General features: G+C 36.2%; 2 protein-coding genes across 2 annotated transcripts; both read right to left on the reverse strand.

Moving 5' to 3' along the window:
* Positions 1-3,828: 3,828 nt before the first annotated feature.
* LOC311606819 (olfactory receptor 5AL1-like) lies at positions 3,829-4,770 on the reverse strand (the record flags this gene model as incomplete). Its single annotated transcript, XM_084798229.1, has 1 exon — positions 3,829-4,770. One exon carries the CDS (start codon positions 4,768-4,770, stop codon positions 3,829-3,831), a length of 942 nt encoding a protein of 313 aa, XP_084654355.1.
* Positions 4,771-15,775: 11,005 nt separating this feature from the next.
* On the reverse strand, positions 15,776-16,714 carry LOC311606827 (olfactory receptor 5AL1-like; the record flags this gene model as incomplete). Its single annotated transcript, XM_084798236.1, has 1 exon — positions 15,776-16,714. One exon carries the CDS (start codon positions 16,712-16,714, stop codon positions 15,776-15,778), a length of 939 nt encoding a protein of 312 aa, XP_084654362.1.
* Between the last annotated feature and the right edge of the window lie 8,219 nt (positions 16,715-24,933).

Consider the following 24,933-nt stretch of genomic DNA (forward strand, 5'->3'; position numbering starts at 1 on the left):
ATATTGCCTTATTATGTTTTGTTTAAAGTTCTGGAGAATTTTAATAAAAAGTCAAATGTGGAATTGTGAATCCCTGAATCATGATGCAATGAAAGAAAACTATGTAACACTGCATAACTAATTTTTAAAAAATAAGCTTTATGGTTGTGCAATATTCAACTAAAATCTATGTTCCTATCATTTTTACCCTTATTTGATTTGGATCATTTTATATATTGCTTTGAATGTTCTCATTGTGTAAATACAAATTGGATTGTTTAAAAAGAATTGGGAATAATTCACTTCAAACAATTCACCTGGCCTTAGATATGGGAAAATATCTGGCAAATTATAGGTTATTTTTACTCAATAGGTGAGATCTAAGTAAATCAGCACTGTTGATGTAAAAACAATAGCTCTCATTGTAAAAAGAAGGGTTTATTCTAGAAAAATTTTGAGTGACTGACTATGGCTTGGGAACACACATTTTGTTATCCCAAATCTATGTTACAAAGTGTTTCATAATTTTTTTTATAGTTTTGTAGACAAATAAAATCATAAACCAAGGCAATTTCAAAATTCATTGCTGAATACACAGGGAGGCAGGTACAATGAGTTGGAGGGAGCTATTCTCTAGGACTAAAATGCTATCTGAAGACATTTTTAGCTTTTGGATTGACAGAAGATAGAGTTTGGCTAAGTGAATAGCTTCTACAGTTCTTACTTATTACAATGTGTTGGGTCACGCAGAGCTGGACAAAGCATGGCTGTTCCAGAAGGCTAAAACTAGCCAAAGATAAAGGAATTACCCTCCAAACCTGCAAGGTTCCAATCTCTCCACAGTACTGAGTTCCAATGGTTCCTAATGTTTCCACAGATAGACTCCCTTAAGGAGTTTCTTCACAGACAGACATGGTTTCTTTACAGAGATTGTTGTTCAGAGTACCATAAGCGTTTCTACTAAAAATAAGAATTCCCTGTTTTTTAAAAAAGAAATCTACATATATTTTGAGTGGTTAATATGGTGAAAACTAAAATTATTTTCATTAAACACACATAACTAATTAGACTGCTTATGAGATAAGGATGAACTAAATCATGGGCTTTATATGTTTATTTTGTGCATTTTAAAGTTAAGAATATCATACCACCAATGATTACATAAAAAGCTATTGTAAAATTGAAATAACCCACAGGAGAAAAATATATCACCACACTTTATAAAGTTAATAAGAGTATACTGAGTACCCTAGTCAGCTGACCTACAGCTCCTCCCTGGAGAAGATTCTTGGTGGAAAGACAAAGAATTTTTTTTTTAATTGAAAAGGCTGATTTTACAATACACCTGGTGCCAGCCAAGGGGTTTTTACAGTGTAACCTTTGGTCTTGCAAATGTTCAGAAAATCTCACTCTTCCAGAGGAGCTAGACTGTTTATTGCACATCAGGATCCTTTCTCAGCAAACAAACAAACAAACAAACAAACAAAAGGATGTCTCTTTTGTGTAAAAACACTTTTTTTTTTCTGAGTAGTTAGGAGTCCTTTGCTTACATTCAGTTGCGGCTTCCAAAGGGAGAAGTTGAGGTGTCAGAGCAGCCTGACTTTTCTTAAGCTATTCCAGCACAAGAACCGAAAACTAAGCAAAAGTCTATTCGTTGTAGCGTTATGCTAAATAAGAATACTACTTAACATGAATGGTAGGCCTACTGTGTTCAGGGAACAGTCAGTTTATTTGCATTTCCTATTTTCCTGACGATAGTAGAAGCACAGACTAGAAGTACAACTCGATGCTACGATGGTTTCATGAGGTTCTGGGTTCAAATTTCAGCACCACTAAGCATAAATTTTTAATCGTTCAATTTCAGTGAATTATGCCAAGACATATCATTGCATTTTTAGAAGAGAAAACAGGGTATAGAAATAGGAAATCACATACGCACGATAACAATTTCTGTTCATAGCAAAACTGCAAAGTAAATTGTTTAGAGTCCAGCTCACAATAGTACACTGGTATAAACAGGCTGTGAATTTCAAGGGATGAGGCACACCAGTGGTCAGTATGGTACAATGTTGCTCATCAAATATTTGGTGTTAAGAGTACTCAGGTGAGGCAGGAATTATTAAGGACTTGCTTACCCTGCCTCACAAATATGTCTGTCAGATATATTGGGCCAGAAGGCTGAAGATGATGCTCCAACGTTAAAGAGAAATTTGGGTGACTATTCAAGTAGCAAACTTTCTCTGTCATTTTTACATGTGGAAAGTTGATTACCTGCACTTAGTTTTACAATTAAGCTAGTTGTTTAGGGATCAAGATGTTTTATGTCTAGATAGACGTTTAAAGTTGATAACGATGAGATATGATAGATATTGATTTACATTCAGAATTTTAGACATACCAAGATAGGAAAGATGTTTCTTCAAGTTGTCAAATGCAAATAGCCAAAACACTAAGTCCTGACTGTGTCATGGTTTTTCTTGCTATAGGTAGTTTTTGCATATATGTGTAATAATATAAATGTATACATAAAAAAACAATAATAAAAGGACTCTGGTAGTTCAGATCTTTTCAGAAGAATAAGGAACAAGGGAGAGGTTGGGAGATACTAACTTAAAACAAACATAATTCTCATGATTAAACTTTAAAATTATTTCTATGTGATTATTTTCATAGCAGATTTATTCACACTAGACAGAATCTGAAAAATACCTAGATGCCCCTCAACAAAAGACTGGATAAAGAAACTTTGGTACATTTATACAATGGAATACTATTCAGGTATCAAAAACAATGAAATCTTGAAATTCACACACAAATGGATGAAATTAGAAAATATCGTCCTGAGTGAGATAACCCAAAACCCAGAAAGACATACATGGTATATACTCACTTATAAGTGGCTGTTAGGCCAATAGCCCAATGTATATGTCCCCTGAGAGACTCCATCCAGTGGGGACAGATACTGAGACTCTCAGCCAGACTCTGACAAGGTGCTGGGAGTTGTATGGAAGAGTTGGGGGATAGAAGGACAGCTGAGGGGGGTGTGAGGAACACCACAAGAGACTATCAAGGATTGCTTATCTGGACCCAGGTGGGCCAGCACAAACTGATGCACCAACCAAGGATTTAACAATAGAGACCCTGGACCTTGTGTTCAGATGTAGCTGACAGGCAGCTCATTCTCCATGTGGAAAGGAAGATGGGAGAGCAGGGGATTGCTTTTGACAGGAACTTTGGTGCCTGTGATTTGGATCATTGTCCCTTGGTGGAGAGGCCATGTGGGAACACAGAGGTAGGGGATACAGGCTATCCAGATGGGAGCTGATAGGCTTCAGTCAGACAGTGGAGGAAGAGGACTCCACCTGTCAGAGGTCTAAGGGAGGGGAGTAGGGTGGAAGACAGAAGGAGAGTGGGTACAGGAGGATAAGAGTGAGGGGATTACAATAGTGATGTAATGTGAGTAAATTATAATAAAATATCATTAAAGAGAAAAAAATATATTTCATACAATTGAACTTAAATCATTCCATATCCCATAGCGTCAATGCAAACTCAACTTTGCAACAGTTTCTTAAAGTAGTATTAATGTTAATCTGAAGGAGATGGAGATATCCCTTGGTTTGTTTCTCTTTTTTCTCCTCGATTTTGATAAATAAAAATAAATGCTACAAAATTCACAAGATTTCTATCATATGCCAATTACTGGAAATTACAGAGTAAAGATGATACATGTCTTATATGCATCTGAGGATTCATCATATAGGTGGGACCTCTGTCTTTTTCCAGCGTTGTGATTGTGGATGGCACACAGTTGAAAGACACCTGAACTTTTGCCCAGTAGTTCTTAAATTATCTGATAGCTAAAGATAACTTTTCTACAATTCTCTTCAGGGCACTTTTTACCTCCTGATTTCTCAAGCTGTAGATCAGTGGGTTTAACATGGGAATCACTACCACATAAAACACAGAAGCAAATTTGTCTGTGTTCAGAGAATGGCTTGACTTGGGCTGCAGGTACATAAAACTAACTGTCCCATAAAATATGGTGATTGAGGTCAGGTGGGATGCACAGGTGGAAAAGGCTTTCCTTCTTCCTTCAGCAGAATGAATCCTCAGGATGGCAAAGACGATGAAGACATAAGAAACAAGCACAATCACCAGGGAGCAAAGGGTGTTGAAGCCAGCAATGACTAGCAACATCATCTCTTTGACATGAGTGTCAGAACAGGCCAGAGCAACTAGAGGAACATCATCACAGTAGAAGTGGTTGACAACATTGGAGCCACAGAAAGATAAGCGGAAGGTCACCACTGCCTGTGCAAGCCCCACGGTGAATCCATAAATGTATGTGCTGGCGATCATCTGAAGACAGAGCTTCCTAGGCATGAGGACTGCATAGAGAAGAGGGTTCCAGATGGCCACATACCGATCATAGGCCATGATTGACAGCAAGTACAGTTCACAAACTACAAATGTGACGAAACAACACAACTGAGTGGCACATGCATAGAAGGTTATGCTTTTAACTTCACGTAGAAAGTTTAACAGAGTGTTTGGGGTGACAGAAGAGGTAAAGCAAAAATCAATAAAAGCCAGATGGGTGAGGAAAAAGTACATGGGAGTATGAAGCTGAGGACTCGTTTGAATTAACACAATCAATCCAATATTACCCACAACACTAGTTAAGTAAATGACTAGAAATACACCAAAGAGGCTGACTTGAAGGTCTGAGTCATCAGTGAGCCCCACAAGGATGAACTCAGACACAGCTGAGTGATTGCTTCTAGCCATTGTAGACAAATGTTATCTGTGCTAAAAGTCTTCAGAGGTTGCAGTGTTGACCTATAGTCAGAAGTCAATTCTGATTCACTTTACAGTAAAAAGTCATAAGAAGAACTTCATATGGCTTCAGCTTTCATAATACCACATGTCACAGGTAGATTTATCAAAATATGGGTTGCTGTGGAATTTGTATAAAAAGAGATTTAAATATTTTTGCCATATTGAACAATCAAACACATGCCTGTATAACTCTTCTAATATATATTGATATATAGATAGAAAAATTGAAATATAGATGAAGAACGATAGGTAGATAGATAGAAAGAAAGATAGACAGATAGATAGATAGATAGATGATAGATAAAGGGAAATATGCTGAGTTATTTGAAAGTACAACAAGCCATTTTTGTAATTACTGGATAGATTTACAGAAAATTATTGTAATTTTATAATATTTTAACTATCTGGTCTAATGAATTATTAAAGCTGAATTCATGAGGGCAATATGTGCCAGATCATTAGGAAAATTTTGGTTACTTATCATCTCTGCACATTATAATCAGACGGTTTTGATTTTCATTTTCATCTTTTGTAAAAAAAAAAAACACAAAAACAAAATAAAACAACAACAACAAAAACTCCATCATTACAGTCCTCTTCATTGTCAGGTGTTTATATGTAAATTATAAAGAGGAAATCATAAAATGCATCATTTTGTTTATTTATTAAACCAATAGGAAATGGTTAAATCATGTTAGAAGTTGATATCTCTAACATTATATGAAGAGAGATTTACAGCTCCTAACCATGTGTTCTACAAACTACCGACTTGCACAGCAGTTTTTCTGTTTATTTTAATTATGCATGAATATTGTAGAGGACCAGAATAGTGTTCTATTTTTAATATATAAAGTTATATTTTGTTTCTGAATTACTTTATGTCTCATATTTTTTCTTATGGATTTTTTCAATTATTGCCAACCGAATACAGGATATGTCAAAAACCCTCTCATATCTGGTTTCTACTAATAACTTCTACTAATAACCACTGCTTTCTTTGTGTTTCTTAAGTAACAGATATTCTGGGAAATTCCCCGGACCTCAGTTCACATTTTGTCTTCACTTTTCAGCCTATTAAGTTCTCATCTTTATCTTTGTTAACATATATTTATTCTAAGTTTGCAACCATTTTTTTTCCTCTCAAATTTCATGAAGTTTCACATTTGACTTATATGAATCAAGAAAAATTTACCATCACCTTCCATGGTTTGTAAAGTCAGCAGAGTCTTTTCACTTTTACTTTCTGCTGTAGCTCCTCTTCTCTAGCCTATATTCAAATCAGTCCTCTTACTTTACTGTTCTTTAATCAATTCATGTTACTCAAGTCCATTATTGGCTGAATTTAATCAAGTCTTTGTGACAGATTTTTTTCACATATTATAAGACAAATGTATAGATCTCTAAGACAAGTATTTTTTTGTAAAATGTGGTTGCATATATGCAATGATCTGTTACAATACTTCAATCAGATATTTTATAGGCAAGCAAATGCATCATAGTGGAAGATGGGATATCAATAAAACTACCCTCTGCTTTATTTACTCACTTTGGAGAATTTTATCCTAATTAAGTGAATTATGCCACCATCTATACAGTTTTCTTCATGACAAAGCTACTAATGTATTTTATACAATCATCCAAGTTCTACCAAGAAACAAGTCTCTTTCTAGGATCCACCACATCTCCTTTATTTAAGCCAGAAATCACAGTTTATGACAATCACTATTATATTGGCTTCCGGTTCACCTCTGTTTCTCTGTAAGTATGGTACTTTGAGTGTACTTTATAAGATGCAAGTCTTAGACCTGGACTATAGCTAAAATTTACTACCATTCTTAAAGTTTTTATTAATATTTTTTCATAGATTATTTGTAGTAGTTACAATATGCTTAACTCAATACACACCACAAACCCTCAATAGTTAGTGTTATACACTATAGTCTTAATGTTATTTAACAAATAGATACAATGTTTCCAGTTCTCTAAACCCCATTACTACTTCAATTACTTGTTTTTCATCCTCATGACTTATTGCTTTTATGAAATCTACAGCAAGCCCCATCCAGTGTACCTTGAAAGAACTGTGTGGAAGCCAACACCATTTAGCGTTGCTTTCATATGTGAGTATATTTTGTATGATCTCTTGGTCCCTCTAGAATATTTCCCTAAATTGCATCATTTAAAGAATTTCTGAACTAAAATATAATGACAGTTTGCAAGTGAAGCAATTACGCTATGGTTGATCTTTTGGGATGTAATTTATTTAATAGGCAACAATAAATACTTGAATGATGATCACTAGGAAGAAAAGGATAGTAAGTATCATTCGTATAAGTAAGGTATAAATAAATAAAGAACAAACCAAAACAAAAATCTTTATCAAGTTGTGATGTGCTTTTAAAGGGTTTGCATATGTGTTATACTTGGAAAATAGGAAAGTTACTTCTCCACATATTATTTCTAAGTAAATTACATGGGCCTCTGAGAATCTATAAATCATTTATTGTTTAATTGTTTGAAGAGTAATACCTCACTTTATTTATTTGCTTACATTTTGAGACAGAGCTTCGCTATGCAGCCCATACTGCATCCCCCTTCAGCCTCTCAAGGGCTGGAATTAGAGACATCTGTATCCATGCCTTGCTTAAAATTTGATTCCTTTTCCCAAATCAAAAACATATTTTCACAATTTCTTTTTTCTTTCTTTTCTTTTTATTAAATACATTTATTTTATTACACATGTATAAAACAAACTACTTAAAGCAGGGAGAACCATGTGACAATCATGACTTCTATAAATGTTACATTCATAGTGGTTTGACTATTTGTATTTGTCCAGGCTGAAGTAAACATCTTTCCTGTCTTGTTGCATCTAAATTTCTGAATGAAATTCAGTATCTATCCTACCTCAACTCTAATAACTTAACTTCTTTATCTTGATCTAAAACGATCTTATCCCCTAATAAACTAAACTTGATTGTAAAACTTTAATATCTGGCCTTCAATGTCCCTCAGAAACTTGAGAAGGAATAAAACTTAAGTTCCTGAGTGAACCAGCAGTACAGGTTAACAGCTTCCAAAATGAACAAATTAACGTAGTTTACTGTCTGAACAGGCCCCCAACACTCTCTACAACGTTGGAGCCTCATCTTTGGCTTTCGGGCCCAATATCTCTGCCAGATTTATTCACAGGGTAAAAACTATTGAGGACTTCTTTACTCTGTCTTGGCATGAGAATGACGTAGAGCAAAGGGTTGCAGATGGCCACATATCTGTCTTAAGCCATCACAGACAGCAGGAAGACCTCACACATAGAAAATGTGGCGAAGAAACACACGTGAGCAGCACATCTGTAAAACGATATGCTTTTACCCTCATGCAAAAAGTTCACCAGAGCATTTGGAGTGACACAGGAGGTATAACAAAAATCAACAAAGGCCAGATGGCTGAGGAAAAAGTACATGGAGGACTGAAGCTGTGGACTGACTTGGATTAACAAGACCAATCCTAGGTTACTCATGACAGAAAACAAGTAGATGATTAGAAGGATCACAAGGAGAATGACCTCAAGTTCAGGATCTTCTGTAAGTCCCAAGAGGATGAACTCTGTCACTGTTGAGTGGTTGCCTTTGGTCATTCAAGACATGCAGGAAACTAAACAACTCTCTACATAATTATACCTGGGTCAGGGAAGAAATAAAGAAATTAAGTACTCTCTGAAATTCCATGAAAATGAATGAACACCATACCCAAATTTGTGGGCTACATTGAAAGCAATGCTAGGATGAAAATAAATAGCACTAAGTGACTTCATAAGAAAATTGGAAACATCCCATAGGGAAAAAAAAAGAAGTAGAAACACACAAGAGGTGTAGATGTCGGGAAATAGTCAAACTCAGGGCTGAAATCAATAAATTAGAAACAAAAGAAGAATTCAAAGAATCAATAAAACTGGTGCTGTTAAAAAAAAAAATCAACAAGACAAATGTTAGCCAAACTAAAAGGAAGAGAGACACTATCCAAATTAACAAAATCAGAAATGAAAAGGGAAATATAACAACAGACACTGAAGAAATACAAAGAATCATAAGATCATACTTCAAAGGCATATATGTCAAAAAATTTGAAAATCTAAGGGAAATTGGCAACGAACAATTCTACTAGCAAAAACTGAATCCAGATCAGATAAACAAATTAAATAATCCTATTTCTCCTACAGAAATAGCAGTCATTAAAAGTCTTCCAAACAAAAATAAGACCAGGGCCAGATGTTTTCAGCTCAGAACTATATCAGACCTTCAAAGAAAAGCTAATACCAATTCTCTTCAAGCTACTTCAAAAGATAGATATGAATGGGACATTACCAAACTCACTTTATGAGGCCACAGTCACTTTGATACCTAAATCTCACAATCAGAAATGTCCTGATGTCGTTATTTATTGCGTCTCTGTATTCTACTTTCTTTTCTTTTCTTTTTTTCTATGTATCAGTTTTTTATTTTCTTTTTTTAAATTTTATTTTATTAATTTATTCATATTACATCTCAATGGTTATCCCATCCCTTGTATCCTCCCATTCTTCCCTCCCTCCCATTTCCCCCTTACTCCCCTCCCCTATGACTGTTCCTGAGGGGGATTACCTCCCCCTGTATATGCTCATAGGGTATCAAGTCTCTTCTTGGTAGCCTGCTATCCTTCCTCTGAGTGCCACCAGGTCTCCCCCTCCAGGGGACATGGTCAAATATGAGGCACCAGAGTTTGTGTGAAAGTCAGACTCCACTCTCCACTCATTTCAATCCCCACTCCCTCTTTCAGGTGAACCCTGATTAGATTTTTCCTGCGGGCTGGGACCCGACATTAGTTTTGTAAGAATCTCTTTCAAATTCTATTAATTATACTTTATTAAACACTTATATTGAATCTTCTAAAAATATCATAAGAAACCTAATGCTTTAACTTAAATTCACAATTCTGTAAGCATGAATTTTGTCTAAAATCTAATTATGGCTTTTGATTTTACAGAGCAAAATTTCGCAGCGGCATTGTGGAAAAAAATTAATTTTATTATGTTTTCTCCCATTTGCTTTGGAGGAAATACTTGATTGCTACAATAGAATAGTGCCCCTTCACGATTCTAGTTAAGTGATTACTTGAAAATGAGGATGTAACTTGTACAGTTTGTCTTACAATGAGGAAAACACAGAAGGAAATTTAATAACTTTAGGATACCTCAGGGAGGTTGAAATCTAGAGTGACTTAGGAAATTATAAATCACCAAGATAGTTTCAGAATGAGCTCACTAGAAGCCAGCTTATTGCTAAGAAGGTAAGTTGGATGGAGTTTGGGTACCAAGATACAATCCATCCTGCTGTGTGCACCCATTTGCTATTAGAACCCTTCTTTGGTGAACTGTTGTATTAGATGAAGTCACATTGTGCTCCCTCTATGCCCTCCCTCCTTTTGTGCCAAATGCCATCTCAGACACATTCCTTGAATGACACCAAGCTAACCAGACTGTTTCCTAGATCTTATCTTCTATTTTTCCATAGTTCTCATAAAAAAGAATTAACATTATGTGATGAATGGAGCAGAGATTTGTGATCAGGCAAGATGTCTGAAATAATTTTATGAGCATCATAGCTTTCATTTAAGTGTCGGTAACCATAACACTATAACACTTTTACTCTTTGGTTTTTCTATTAGCAGTTGAAATATAAAATAATTTATCTTTTTTTTTTTTGGTTCTTATTCAGAGAGAAATCAAGTTTGGACTCAGGGATGTCTCTTTTCTTTATCTTTCTTCCTTAGGTGTTGATAGAAGTTGAAGGTGAAGGTGATAGGTGAAGATAGGTGTTAAAAAGAAAGAAGGGGGAATACACACACACAAACACACACACACACACACAACACACACACACACACACACACACACACACACACACACACACATATATATATATATATATATATATATATATATATATATATATGGATGACAGGTCAAAAAGTAGATATTGAAAGTACTCCTCAACTTAAGGTTTTTACTGTCACTCACCATCAAGGTTATTTTTAATTCATTGGTATAGAATTTTGTATGTTGAAGCAAAATAAGTTTACTTTTTCTACATTGGAATAGAATTCAAATTCAAGATTATTCTTCACACGCATTAAATATAATCTACTCTAATATGAGGTACTATACCCATACAACTCAATTAAATTACGAGGTTTACTTCCAATACTTTGGAAGTGCTATTGCAGGCTGCTTAGGATAATTAAGTAAAGCAAGTGAATTATTAGTTGATGAACTCATGTCAATTACTAGTCTATTTTTATCACAAGAATACACAATCTAGATTTAACAGATAGATATGATCCTATAGATAGATAAGGTAAAATAGATAAGGTCTTCAAAAACCTCAAAGACCTACATAATATGGCATATGAAGATGTTTTTATGGTTTTAAGGATCCCTTGACAATAAGAAGGTTAGCTCCTGGCATCACTCATCCTACCTCAAAGAAGATGATGGGTACCAAAGCACCTCCTTATGGAGATGGCTTCGATGCAGGCAGAGTCAGCAGCCACACTCTGCCAAGAGAGGGTAAGCAAATCTTCAATAGTTCCTGCCTCACAAATATATTGCCAGATATAATGGACCAGAAGGCTGAAGATGATGTTCTAATGTTATAGAGAGTCTTGGGTGACTGTCTAGGCACCAAACTACATCTGTCATTTTCTCATTTGAGAAGTTGCTAACTTACTCTTTTTATTTATTCAGATAATTAATTTTGTCCCCTTTTAAGTCTCTGATAGGGTTGAAGACCAGGCAGTTTAGTATTACTATGAAGCTTAGTTGTTTACAGGTTAAGGTGATTTTATATCTAGAGAGATGTTTTTAGGTTGATAGAGATTAGATATGGTAGATATTGGTTTACATTCAGACTTATAAACTCACCAAGATCAGAAAGATGTTTTCTCCAAGTTTTCCAAATTCAAATAGCCAAACATTTATATAATTCCTGCTTGTTTCGTGGTTCTTGTTGTATGTAGTTTGTTGTAAAAGTAAAAACAAACAAACAAACAAACAAAAGAAATAAAAAGAGAAAACATCAATCCTCTTGGCTACTAGCCTTGGCCTTTGAGTGGTACAATTAGAGGCATATACCACCATATCTGAAAATTTTTAGTACTCAAACAAAGATTGATTCAAATAATAAATTTTGAAATCCAAAGTGAATTAATAAGTTGAACTACCATTTACTGCTATAAGGTCTGTCAAAGTGTTTTTGGTTCTAAAGAAGGCTATAGAGAAATAAGTTTCAACCAAGGACTTTCCATTACGTTTTTATAGCAGTCTGTATGATGTGTACATGTTTGGCTCATGTGTACAGCTGGTGAGAGCTTAATGGGAGACCGAGGTTGATCTTCTGTGCTACACAGTGTCCATAAGTTGTAGCTCAGTTGCTAAGGTCTGGTGAGGAGAAACGGCTGAAAGAGCATTGAAAGATGTCAGTGTGGAGAGTCCTGGAAAATGCCAACAGAGCCCCCAAGAGCACGCAGGAGTAGCAAATAGAGCAGAAAGCATTTGCCTAACTCATTGCTTTCATTCTTTTTTTAAGTTTGTAAATAATTTTTCTGTGCAAAGCATCACGGCTAAATCCAAGGAATCGAAGTTATTGAACAATTGGTTTAAAGAGAAATTTAATTTTCACAGCAAGTATATTTCAAAACTAAATGAACTAATAGAATCTGTAGTGACCAAGAGAGGACAAAGTAAGTGAAGTAGTCAATATTGAAAAAGAAGTTGTAGTTGATCATGTATTTTTAGTGAATGGTGAACTAGTTGTAGAACCAAACAATATTTTCCTCAACTAATACAGTTTAGTAAACACTGAAATTTTCTGTTTATAATATCTGCCAAAAAGGTATTTTTATGTGTCACAATTTAAGAAATGAATGAAATAGAGAATTCTTAGAATTAAAATTCTTAATATAAAATAATTAAATTAATCTCACCTTTCAGTTTTATGAATGACTAAAGCCAAAGTTGACTTATGTTTGACATTTATCTTATTAATATAATTTATACTATATGGCTGATATCTTGAATAAAAGAATTAGTTAAATGTTCTAGTTTTTAGAGAACAAAATGTCTATCTACCTTGGGAACTGGCAGATGGCTCAGGGGCTAAAAGGTCTTGTCAATAAGCTTGACAGTGTGAGTTCAGCCCTTAAGAACCACAAGGTGTAAGGAGAGAGATTTTTGCCATCTGTTATCTCTGAGACATGGGTTTCACACAACATATGAGCACACATGTGAGCACAGATGAAAACAGACCGACAGATGTATTGATAGATACATGTCTACAGGCACATAGATAAAGAGTAAAGTGTCTACTTACAAAAGTAAGTTTGTAAAAGAGAATGTTGGCACATAGATGCATCCCCAAGTCAAAGAAGGCTGAAGCATGTGATTCATGTGTTTGTTGCTAACTTGAGCTGAAAACCAAGTTTCAGGGCAAAGAACAATAAAAGTATGCTGTAAATAGACGAGGCATGGATGAAAAATATAAATTATGTGTGTGAAAGCAGAGAAAGGTGGGTTTTTAAAAATAGAAGGCAGTTGAGAACCATGGGTACTGATTTATTCTGTGGTAATTCAATTTCAAAAAGAAAATAAGGAAGTGGAAATCATTTGTTGTCTTAAAACTATTCTTGTTTCCAAGTTCTGGCTATTATGAATAAGGCAGCTATGAACATGGTTGAGCATATGTCCCTGTTGTGTAGTAGTACATCCTCTGGGTATATTCCAAGGAGTGGAATAGCTGGGTCTTGAGGAAGCCCTATTCCCATTTTTCTGAGAAAGCACCTCTATAGAAGAATGGATAAAGAAACTGTGGTACATTTACACTATGGAATACTACTCAGCTATTAAAAACAAGGAATTTCCAAAATTTGTGGACAAATGGATTGAACTAGAAATTGTCATAATGAGTGAGTTCACACAGAAGCAAAAAGAGCTAAATGGTATATACTCACTTATATCGAGACACTAGTCCAAGGTGTACGTCCCCATGAAAAACTGTACCTACCAGAATAGTGGGTAAGAGGGGAGGACATCCTATTGAAACTTTAAGTGTGAGAAGCCTGGGAGAAAGAGGAAATGGAAGGATCCAATGGGTCCTGGAAAACTACAGGCGAGTCTGGGCCCTGGGGCCCTCCACAAACTGTGGCAACAGCCAAGGAAAAAATAGGCAGTAAAAACCTTGAACCCCTACCCGGACTAGCCGATGGACATTCTCCACTGTTGAGTGGAGAAGGAGATCTAACTTTCACACAAACTCTGGTGCCCCATATTTGAACATGTCCCTTGGACGGAGATGCCTGGTGGCACTCAGAGGAAAGATAATAGGTCACCAAGGAGAGACTTGATACCGTATGAGCATATTCAGGGGGAGGAGGTCCCCCTCAGACACAGACTTAGGGGAGGGGAGGGGAGTAGGGGGGAAGTGGGAGGAAGGGAGGAATGGGAGGATACATGGGATGGGCTAACAACTGAGATGTAATATGTATAAATTAATAAAAATGTATTTAAAAAAAACTATTCTTGTACTCATCGCATTTATCATATCTATGACCTGAACTCCACTGGCCTGATTGAGACCCAACGTGCACTTGTGGAGGAAGAAGTAAATAATGGTTACCCTCTCTCTCCCTCTCTTTCCCTCCCTCCCTCCCTCCCTTTCTCTCTCTCTCTCTCTCTCCCTCCCTCCCTCCCTCTCTCTCTCCCTTATATTTTAACATTCTTTTTCTTACTGAATCCAGAGTCTACTCACTGGTTAATCTGGATAGGCAGGATTCCTCCTGTCGCTGCTTTCCATGTGCTGTGGTTAAACAGGTACAATGGCATGCTGACTTTGCTTTATAATAGGAGTGGTTAGTGTTTGAACTAGAGCCTGCTATGGGCAGAAAGTACATTGCCCACTGATATGTACCTATCTGTCCAGTCCCTTGATATTTAAAAGCAGCACACAAGTTATGTTTTCATTTTCCACCTCATTCATTTCAAAGGAAAGAATATCATTTCCAGCTACTTCACAACTAATTGTTTCACACCTCATTGGAAACAGGCAGAATCAGCCCTTTGTAGGACAACAGAATAATTAAACAAACAGCCTGAAATGTTTTCAAAACTCTTAGTACATTACTACTTCCAGATTATTTACATAGAAAACTTGAAATAGAAGATGAGAGATATTGATCTATTACAATGCAAGACTACATGTGCTTAATATTTTACAGACTTCAGAAAAATACTCAAATTTCATACACTAATATGAATAGATGTAAGAAATATAAATATAAATATGAATAAGAATTATATATAATGTATACACACAATTAATGATGAAGATGTGCTTCACTAATGCTAGAATCAGTTTTGACATAGATATGCATAGATGGCTAATAAAGCTGGTGTACATCATGAGCAAGTCTCTGAGTTTCATGGATTATGTACACACACACACACACACACACACACACACACACACAATGCGAGAGAGAGAGAGAGAGAGAGAGAGAGAGAGAGAGAGAGAGAGAGAGAGAGAGAGAGACAGAGAGAGACAGAGAGAGAGAGAGACAGAGAGAGAGAGAGAGAGAGACAGGCAGACAGACAGACAGACACAAGGACAGAGACAGAGACAGATAGACATGTGCACATATGCATAATTATACACATAAAAACATGAACACACATAAACATGCAAGCACATCCATATACATACACATATTTGCATACACACATGCACACATATATACACATATACATGTACCGATGGCATTCCAATGAGTCATAGAGATCAGCGAGAATAGTAGCTCTATCACTCAGCATGGTTATTTAAATAAGACAACATTAAATATCATCTGTCTACTGCCGAGTATTTTTGCATCAATGGGTGGTCCAAGGCAATTTATCAGTAATTCTCTTCAGGGCACTTTTTACCTCCTGATTTCTCAAGCTGTAGATCAGTGGGTTTAACATGGGAATCACTACCACATAAAACACAGAAGCAAATTTGTCTGTGTTCAGAGAATGGCTTGACTTGGGCTGCAGGTACATAAAAATAATTGTCCCATAAAATATGGTGATTGAGGTCAGGTGGGATGCACAGGTGGAAAAGGCTTTCCTTCTTCCTTCAGCAGAATGAATCCTCAGGATGGCAAAGACGATGAAGACATAAGAAACGAGCACAATCACCAGGGAGCAAAGGGTGTTGAAGCCAGCAATGACTAACAACATCATCTCTTTGACATGAGTGTCAGAACAGGCCAGAGCAACTAGAGGAACATCATCACAGTAGAAGTGGTTGACAACATTGTCGCAGAATGACAAATGGAAAGTTGCTATTGCCTGTGCAAGCCCCACGGTGAATCCATAAATGTATGTGCTGGCGATCATCTGAAGACAGAGCTTCCTAGGCATGAGGACTGCATAGAGAAGAGGGTTCCAGATGGCCACATACCGATCATAGGCCATGATTGACAGCAAGTACACTTCACAAACAGCAAATGTGATGAAAGAGCACACCTGAGTGGCACATGCATAAAATGTAATACTTGCGACTTCTCGAAGAAAATTTATGATTGTGTTCGGAGTAACTGAGGATGTGTAGCAGAAATCAACAAAAGCCAAGTGGCTGAGGAAAAAGTACATGGGTGTGTGAAGCTGAGGGCTGACTTGGATTAATGCAATCATTCCTAGATTACCCATGACTGTAGTTAAGTAGATGACTAGGAACACGGCAAAGAGGATGACCTGAAGCTCTGGGTCATCAGTGAGCCCCACAAGGATGAACTCAGACACAGCTGAGTGATTGCTTCTAGCCATTGTAGACAAATGTTATCTGTGCTAAAAATCTCCAAAAAGCCTTCAGAGGTTACAATGTTGACCTAAAGTCAGAAGTCAATTCTGATTCACTTTACATTAAAAAGTCGTGAGAAGAACTTCAGATGGCTTCAGCTTCCATATTGCCACTTGTCACTGGTAGATTTATCAAAATATGGGATTCTGTGGAATTTGTATAAAAAGAGATTTAATTTTTTGCCAAATAGAACAATCAAACCCTCATTTATACACATATTCTGAAATAGATAGATTGATATATAGATAGATAAATAGAAAAATAGATGAAAGAAAGATAGGTAGTTAGATAGAAAGAAGGAAGCACAAGCTTGGATGCAGGCAGAGTCAAAGGCCAAACTCTGCCAAGACAGGGTAAGCAAGTCCTCAATAGTTCCTCCTACACAAATATGTCTGTCAGACATATTGGGCCAGAAGACCGAAGAAGGTGCTCCAACATTATAGAGTTTTGGGTGTCCATTCAGGTAGAAAACTGTCTCTGTCATCTTTTTATGGAAAGCTACTAACCTGCACTCCTGGTATACTTTTAAAGATTTATTTATTTATTAATATGTATACACTGCTCTGCTTGCATGTACTCCTGCAAGCCAGAAGAGCTCACCATATCACATTACAGATGGTTGTGAGCCACCATGTGGTTGCTGGGAATTGAACTCAGGACCTTTGGAAGAGCAGGCGGCGCTCTTAACCACTGAGCCATCACTCCTGGTATACTTAAGTAATCAAGTTTATTCCTTCTTAAGTCTCTGAGGGAACCGAAGACCAGGTAGCTTAGTTTTACAATGAAGCTTAGTTGTTTAGGGGTTAAGATGTTTTTAGGTCTAGATAGGTGTTCTAAGTTGATAATGACAGCATATGATGGAGATTGATTTACATTCAGAAATTTATATCCACCAAGATAGGAAAGATGTCTTCTTCCAGTCTGTCTATACAAATAGCCAAAGCACTAAGAATGTAACATTTGTATAATTTCTGATTGTATCATGGTTCTTCTTGCTATAGGTAATCTATTGTATATATGTGTAATAATATAAATGTACATGTAAAAAAATAAAAAAATGAAAAAAAAAAGAAAGAATCCTTTATAAGTAAGAGATTTGGGGGAGAAAAGGATGATTTACAGATTATTGGACAGGAAGATGGTTTTGTGTTCAGGGTTTGGGTTGGAATCCCTGGTTGTAGAGGTGGTAATCAGATTCAAATGAGGAAGAACGGACATGGTTAGATTACTATGACAGATACAGTGGAGATCTGCTTTCCAAGCAAGCTCAGTTTCAGTGTGAACTAAATTGATTTGTGAGGCTATTGACTATATACATGTATGGAAATGTAAAGGCCCTGACCCAAAAGAGCCAGTGACAGTCCACTCCTGGCTCTTAGAATAACATTTCTTGGTGGGACCACAGTCTTGGTTGAGGAAATAGAAAATTCTGTCATCACCTGTGGTGGAACTTATAAGGACATATATTTAAATGTTTAGTTCCCTGTAGGTGAGATTTCAGAAGTTCATGCTATCCCAATTGGTTCTCTCCTTGTGTTTTGTGCTTGTGGATCAACGTAAGCTCTCAGCTCCAGCTCCAGTGCCATGCTTCCTGTCCTGATGGTCCAAAACCATAGCCTTCTGGAATGGTGAACCCCAAATGAATTCTTTCTTTTATAAAAGAAAGAAAGATAGATACATAGATGCATAGATGATAAAGGGAAATGTGCTGAGCGTTATTTGAAAGGGCAACAAGCCATTTTTGTAATTACTGAAAAAGTTTACAGAAAATTGTTGTAATTTCATAAAATGTTAATTATCTGGTCTAGTGAAGTCTTAAAGTTGGAATTCATGAGGGCAATATGTGCCAGATCAGGAGGAAAACTTCGGTTACCCATCATTTCTGCACATCACTGTCAGATGGCTTTGATATTCAGTTTCTTCTTTTGTAAAAAAACAAAATAAAAACAAAACAAAACAACAAAAAAACCCACCATCACAGTCCTCTTTCAGGTCAGGAGTAGTATCTGTAAATTAAATATAAAGAGGAAACCATAAAATGCATTATATTGTTTATTGTTTAAACCAATAGGAAATGGTTAAATCATGTTAGAAGTTTATATCTCTGACATTATAGGAAGACAGATTTACAGCTCCTAATCACGTGTTCTACAAACTACCAACTTACACAGCAGTTCTTCCCTTTTATTTTAATTACCCATGGATATGGTAGGTGACCTGAATAGTGTTTTATATTTAGTATGTAAAGTTATAAAGTTATATTTTGTTTCTGTTTTATTTTATATCTCATATTCTTTTCCTATGCATTTTTTGATACTTTTCAACCTAATACAAGATATGGCAAAATGCTTCTCATAGTCTCACCTAGCTTCTCCTAATGACTTTGCCCGCTGCCCCTGATGTCCTCTGTGCTCCTTGAGTAACAGATTCTCTGGGAAATTCCCGGGTCCTCAGTTCACATCTCATCTTAACTTTTCAGCCTACTAATTTCTCATCTTTATCTTTGCTACCATTTGCTACCATTTTCATTCCTCTCAAATCAAGAGAAATTTACCATCACCTTCCATGGTTTGTAAAGTCAGCAGAGTCTTTTCACTTTTACTTTCTGCTGTAGCTCCTCTTCTCTAGCCTATATTCAGATCAATCCTCTTACTTTAATGTTCTTTAATAAATTCACGTTATTCAGGCCCATTATTGGCTGTTTTTAATCAAGTCTTTGTGACAGATTTTTTTCACATATTATAAGACAAATGTATAGATCTCTAAGACAAGTATTTTTTTGTAAAATGTGGTTGCATGTAGGTAATGGTCTGTAACAGTGCTTCAATCAGATATTTTATAGACAAGCAAATGCATCATAGTGGAAGATGGGATATCAATAAAACTACCCTCCACTTTATTTACTCACTTTGGAGAATTTTATCCTAATTAAGTGAATTATGCCACCATCTATACAGTTTTCTTCATGACAAAGCTACTAATGTATTTTATACAATCATCTAAGTTCTACCAAGAAATATGTCTTTTTCTAGCATCCACCACATCTCCCTTATTTAAGCCAGAAATCACAATTTATGACAATCACTATTATATTGGCTTCCGGTTCACCTCTGTCTCTCTGTAAGTATGGTACTTTGAGTGTACTTCCTAAGATGCAATTCTTAGACTTGGACTAAATTTACTACCATTCTTAAAGTTTTTATTAATATTTTTTCATAGATTATTTGTAGTAGTTACAATATGCTTAACTCAATACATACCACTCAATTCTCAATAGTTAAATAAATATTAAATAAATAAATAAATATCTATTTCATAAATAGATAAAATGTTTCCAGTTCTCTAAACCCCATTACTACTTCAATTACTTGTTTTTCATCCTCATGACTTATTGCTTTTACGAAATCTACAGCAAGCCCCATCCAGTGTACCTTGAAAGAACTGTGTGGAAGCCAACACCATTTAGCGTTGCTTTCATATGTGAGTACACTTTGTATGATCTCTTGGTCCCTCTAGAATATTTCCCTAAATTGCATCATTTAAAGAATTTCTGAACTAAAAATATAATGACAGTTTGTAAGTGAAGCAATTACATTATGGTTGATCTTTTGGGATGTAATTTACTTAATAGGCAACAATAAATACTTGAATGATCATCACTAGGAAGAAAAGGATAGAATCATTCATATAAGCAAGGAATAAAAAAAGAAAGAGCAAGCAAAAAAAAAAGAAAAAAAATTTATCTAGTTGTGATGAGCTTGTAAGGGGTTTGAATATGTTTTATTATACTTGGAAAATCGGAAAGTTGCTTTTCTTTCTGTTCTTTCTAAGTAAATTACACGAGCCTCTGAGAATATGTAAATCACTTATTGTTTAATTGTTTGAAGAGGAATGCTTCATTTTGTTCATTTGCTTACATTTTGAGACTGAGCTTTACTATGCAGCCCATACTGCATCCCCCTTCAGCCTCTCAAGTGCTGGAGTTAGAGACATCTGAACCCATGCCTTGCTTAAAATTTGATTCCTTTTCCAAAATAAAAAAATATACTTCACAATTTCTTCATAAAGCTGATTTTATGTTTTTTTTAAATTTTTATTGAAAAATAAAATCATTCGTATTACATCTCATTTGCCATCCCATCCCGTGCATCCTCCCATTCCTCCCTCCCTCCTGCTTTCACCCCATTCCCCTTCCCTATGACTGTGACTGATGGGGACCTCCTCCTCCTGAATATGATGCTAGGGTATCAAGTCTCTTCTTGGAAGTCTGCTATCCTTCCTCCGAGTGCCATCGGGCCTCCCCATCAAGGGGACATGACCAAAAGAGGGGCATCAGAGTACGTGTGAAAGTCAGTCCCTAGTCTCCACTCAACTGTGGAGAATATTCTATCCCTTGGCTAGGTCTGGGTAGGGGTTTGATGATGACTGCATATATTGTCCTTGGCTGATGCCATAGATCGAGCAGAACCCCTGGGCCCAGATCTGCCCATCATAGTGTTCTTCTTGTAGGTTTCTTTGTATCTTATTATATGAAAATAGTTGTTTTGCCTGGGTACATTGCCACGCACCAAGTGCATACAGTGCCCATAGAGGCTGAAAAGGGCTTCGGATCTCCTGGAACTGGGTTGCAGACAGTTATGAGTCACCACATGGGAATCAACTTTTCTGCAGCAGAAGCAGCCTCTCTCTCCTCTTTTCTACCATCTTCTCTAGCCCCGGTCTTGACCTTGGAAGCATTAGAATTCCATATGGGAACAATATTAGTACAGATATCACACGTTGGCCTTGGTAATTAATCTTAGGACAACATAGACCTTTTTTTGTTAGAAAATGCATAACATTTTAACTATACATATATGAGGATATGGAAACTTTATGTGTTCTATTTGAAAATGGTATTCTAAACAATTACAGTGGGTTGGTTGAGTTAATTATTGGTTAAAAGTACCACCATAACCCTATTTTATCTTTTATAACTTTAAACTCTGTCTGACATGATCCATGGTCCAACGTTTAGCGAAGGCCTTGGTAACAAATGACAAAAAGGGAGGGTTGAGTGAGTGCTAGTGTGGTATGGAAAAGTAGATCAATATTTGTCAACAACGCATAAAGGGCTGGGTTCAATTTCCCATAGACATAAAGATCAGTGTGGTGGTCCATATTTAATCCTGGCATTCTGGAGTTAGAGTGGTTCTGAAATTTAAGGTTGCTTCCAGCTGTATAGTTTGTTGAATCCACCCTGGGAAATCAGAAAAAAAATATTACATTTCCACCTCTTTTGCTTATCTGCTTTTTGTCAGGAGCAGAGTCATGCTATACTTTTAGTCAAGGGCATCATGTGGATCTGAGCCAGTTTTCCTGGGGAAAATTATCTTAGGTCAGCTAGTTTAAACGTAGCCCATTAGAGGACACAAACTTATTAGTGGAGCCAGAAAAGGCTTTGCAGCCAGGTCCAGAACAGAAGCTCTGTATGACTCATGACAAATAATAAACTTTGTGTATCATTCTATATTTTTAACTACCTTTGAACTACTTTTATGTCAATATAAAACATATTCACTGGGCAATATGAGAAGATCCTAGCTGTGCATGAGCACAGAGAAGGCTCCCAAATTCCTAAGCAAATCCGAGCTTCTGTGAAGTTTCATGTATGTGCTATATGATGCTTTTGTCTTCAGTAAAGCAAATCCTAAGCCTTTCATGTGACATCATTACTATATAAGTGATACCCACAACAAGATGGTGAGGAGAAGACATCATCAAATCTGTTTCATATTTAAGAATATAATCTGTCTTAATGAAAACCGTAAGTACTAACCATATTGGTAAGTACTGGTGTTTGTATCAGGATCTGCACCTGGAGACCAAGGGGATGAGTTATTTCCTTTTCTTCACAGTGTGGCATCAGGAAGAGGGATGCTTTTAGCAGCAATCGAGATTAGAAGAATAGGCATGTAACTGTCATTCATTATCATTTATGCTTTCATACAGAAGGTTACACCAAAACTGTGCTCCCCACTCCTAGCTAGAATAAAAGAGAGTTGGTTAAGGAAAGAAATAAGTGTGATCTCTCTCTCTTTTGCATTAATGACTTGTGGAGGAGCCCGTGCTTTAAGCTTCAAAAGCTTACAAATCATTGATCTAGTTCACATGGAAGAAAGTTTCTCCGAGGACACAGAAGTGTCATTATTAAGAGCCATGGCTGCTGCATGCATGCCTTTTATTCCTTTGACTAGTAAGTCAGATAACAAAGAAGATTATTATGTTGGTCAGATAACCAACCCAGTCACATGAAGAACTGATGTTTCTACCATATAATGTGGACAATAATTTTCCAATTATATGTTATAGGATTCACTGTAGCATGTCATAATATTTGCAAAACCACAGATATCCACTAGTTGGCATTTTCATAAAGAAATAACACCATAAAGGGAGAAAATGTCAGAAGATATAATATAGGCCTAGTGTACTCCACCAGAAAAATCTAACAGCTTTACAGAAATGTGGCCTGAGGATGAGGCAAGTCAGCATGGAGTTAATCAGTAGATAGATTAATAATAACAGTTCTACCTGTGAAGGATACTGTGTCGCTAGATTTCTTCATGCTCTGAGGATCATCCATGATTTGCATGCTTCTCTGTACCTTGAATAGAGACATTTCTGTGAGGAGCAACTAATTCTCTACACTTTTATGCAGCTGTCTATAGTATACTATAGCATATAGTACAGAGGCTAGAACTATATATTTTCCCCTGTTCTATTCCATTTTCTTCTCAGTATTTATTTTTCTATTATTTTACGTCCACCTAAAAATTAGATACTTCAGCTTTAAATTTTTGTTAATTGTAATTGCTCCTCAGCCAAGAGGAAAGAAACAATTTTTGAAAGAGAGAGGAAAAAAAAATGGAGCCGAAGAGATAGCTCAGGGTTAAGAGTACTGGTTACTATTTTGGTGGAGTCTAGTTTGATTCCCAATATCCCCATGTTGGTCACAAGCTTTTCTAATTTCAGTTCCAGGTTATTCAAAATTCTTTTCATGATTCTGCAGGCACCAGACACATTTGTGGTGCATAGACATATAGCAAGACAAGTCACTTCCATACACATAAAATTGTCTTCTTTTAATATAGAGAGAATTAGGGGAAATTCTGAAAATGGAAGAAGCTACAAGGAAGAAATATAACTTAGCTTATTATTTTTTCATTTCCATGTTTCTAAGCAAAAGCTGAACTATACAGTTCAGATTTTTTACAGATTATAAAATACACAAAATGCTTTATGTGCAGATAAAAATATACATCAGAGTCATGAAGTACCTTCAAGAATACACACACACACACACACACACACACACACACACACACACACACAGACATACTGGGATTAAATAAAATAAAAAAAAATTCTACCAAATCAGAAACATAGTAAGCATTCAGTAGAGCTTAGTTCTTACTATTTGTAAAAGTTTTAACAAACAAACAATTCCCATTGACAATACAATCTTGAAAGTTCAGGTAATTTAAAAAATTTTTTGAGGTTCTAATGTTTTTATTATAGTTTATTAATTTATTCATATTACATCTCAATGGTTATCCCATCCCTTGTATCCTCCCATTCTTCCCTCCCTCTCATTTTCCCCTTATTCCCCTCCCAATGACTGTTCCTGAGGGGGATTACCTCCCCCTGTATATGCTCATAGGGTATCAAGTCTCTTCTTGGTAGCCTGTTATCCTTCCTCTGATTGCCACCAGGCCTTCCCATCCAGGGAATGTGGTCAAATATGGGGCACCAGAGTTTGTGTGAAAGTCAGACCCCACTCTTCACTCAACTGGGAAGAGTGTCCTGTCCATTGGGTAGATCTGGGTAGGGGTTCGAAGTTTACTGCATGTATTGTCCTTGGCTGGTGCCATAGTTTGAGTTTTGTTTTCATAAAATACATTGCTTTTTCATTTTAAGTGTTATGAAAGGTAGAGCTGATAAAAATTGAGCAAATCTGCTCTTTCCCTAGTATGGAAATACTTTCATATTGATTGTTCAAAGCATTGGTGCTTATTATATTTTAAATGGTGGCTATAAAACTATTCATCCTTATACCAGTAATTTTGCATTATTTAAAGCAATTATTTTGACACTCACTTAACAAGGGTATAGAAGCAGAATAAGTTTGGGTGTCATTTTATAA

The sequence above is a fragment of the Acomys minous genome (genome assembly GCF_964271855.1).
Source record: "Acomys minous genome assembly, chromosome: 10".
In the NCBI taxonomy this organism is placed as follows: Eukaryota; Metazoa; Chordata; class Mammalia; order Rodentia; family Muridae; genus Acomys; species Acomys minous.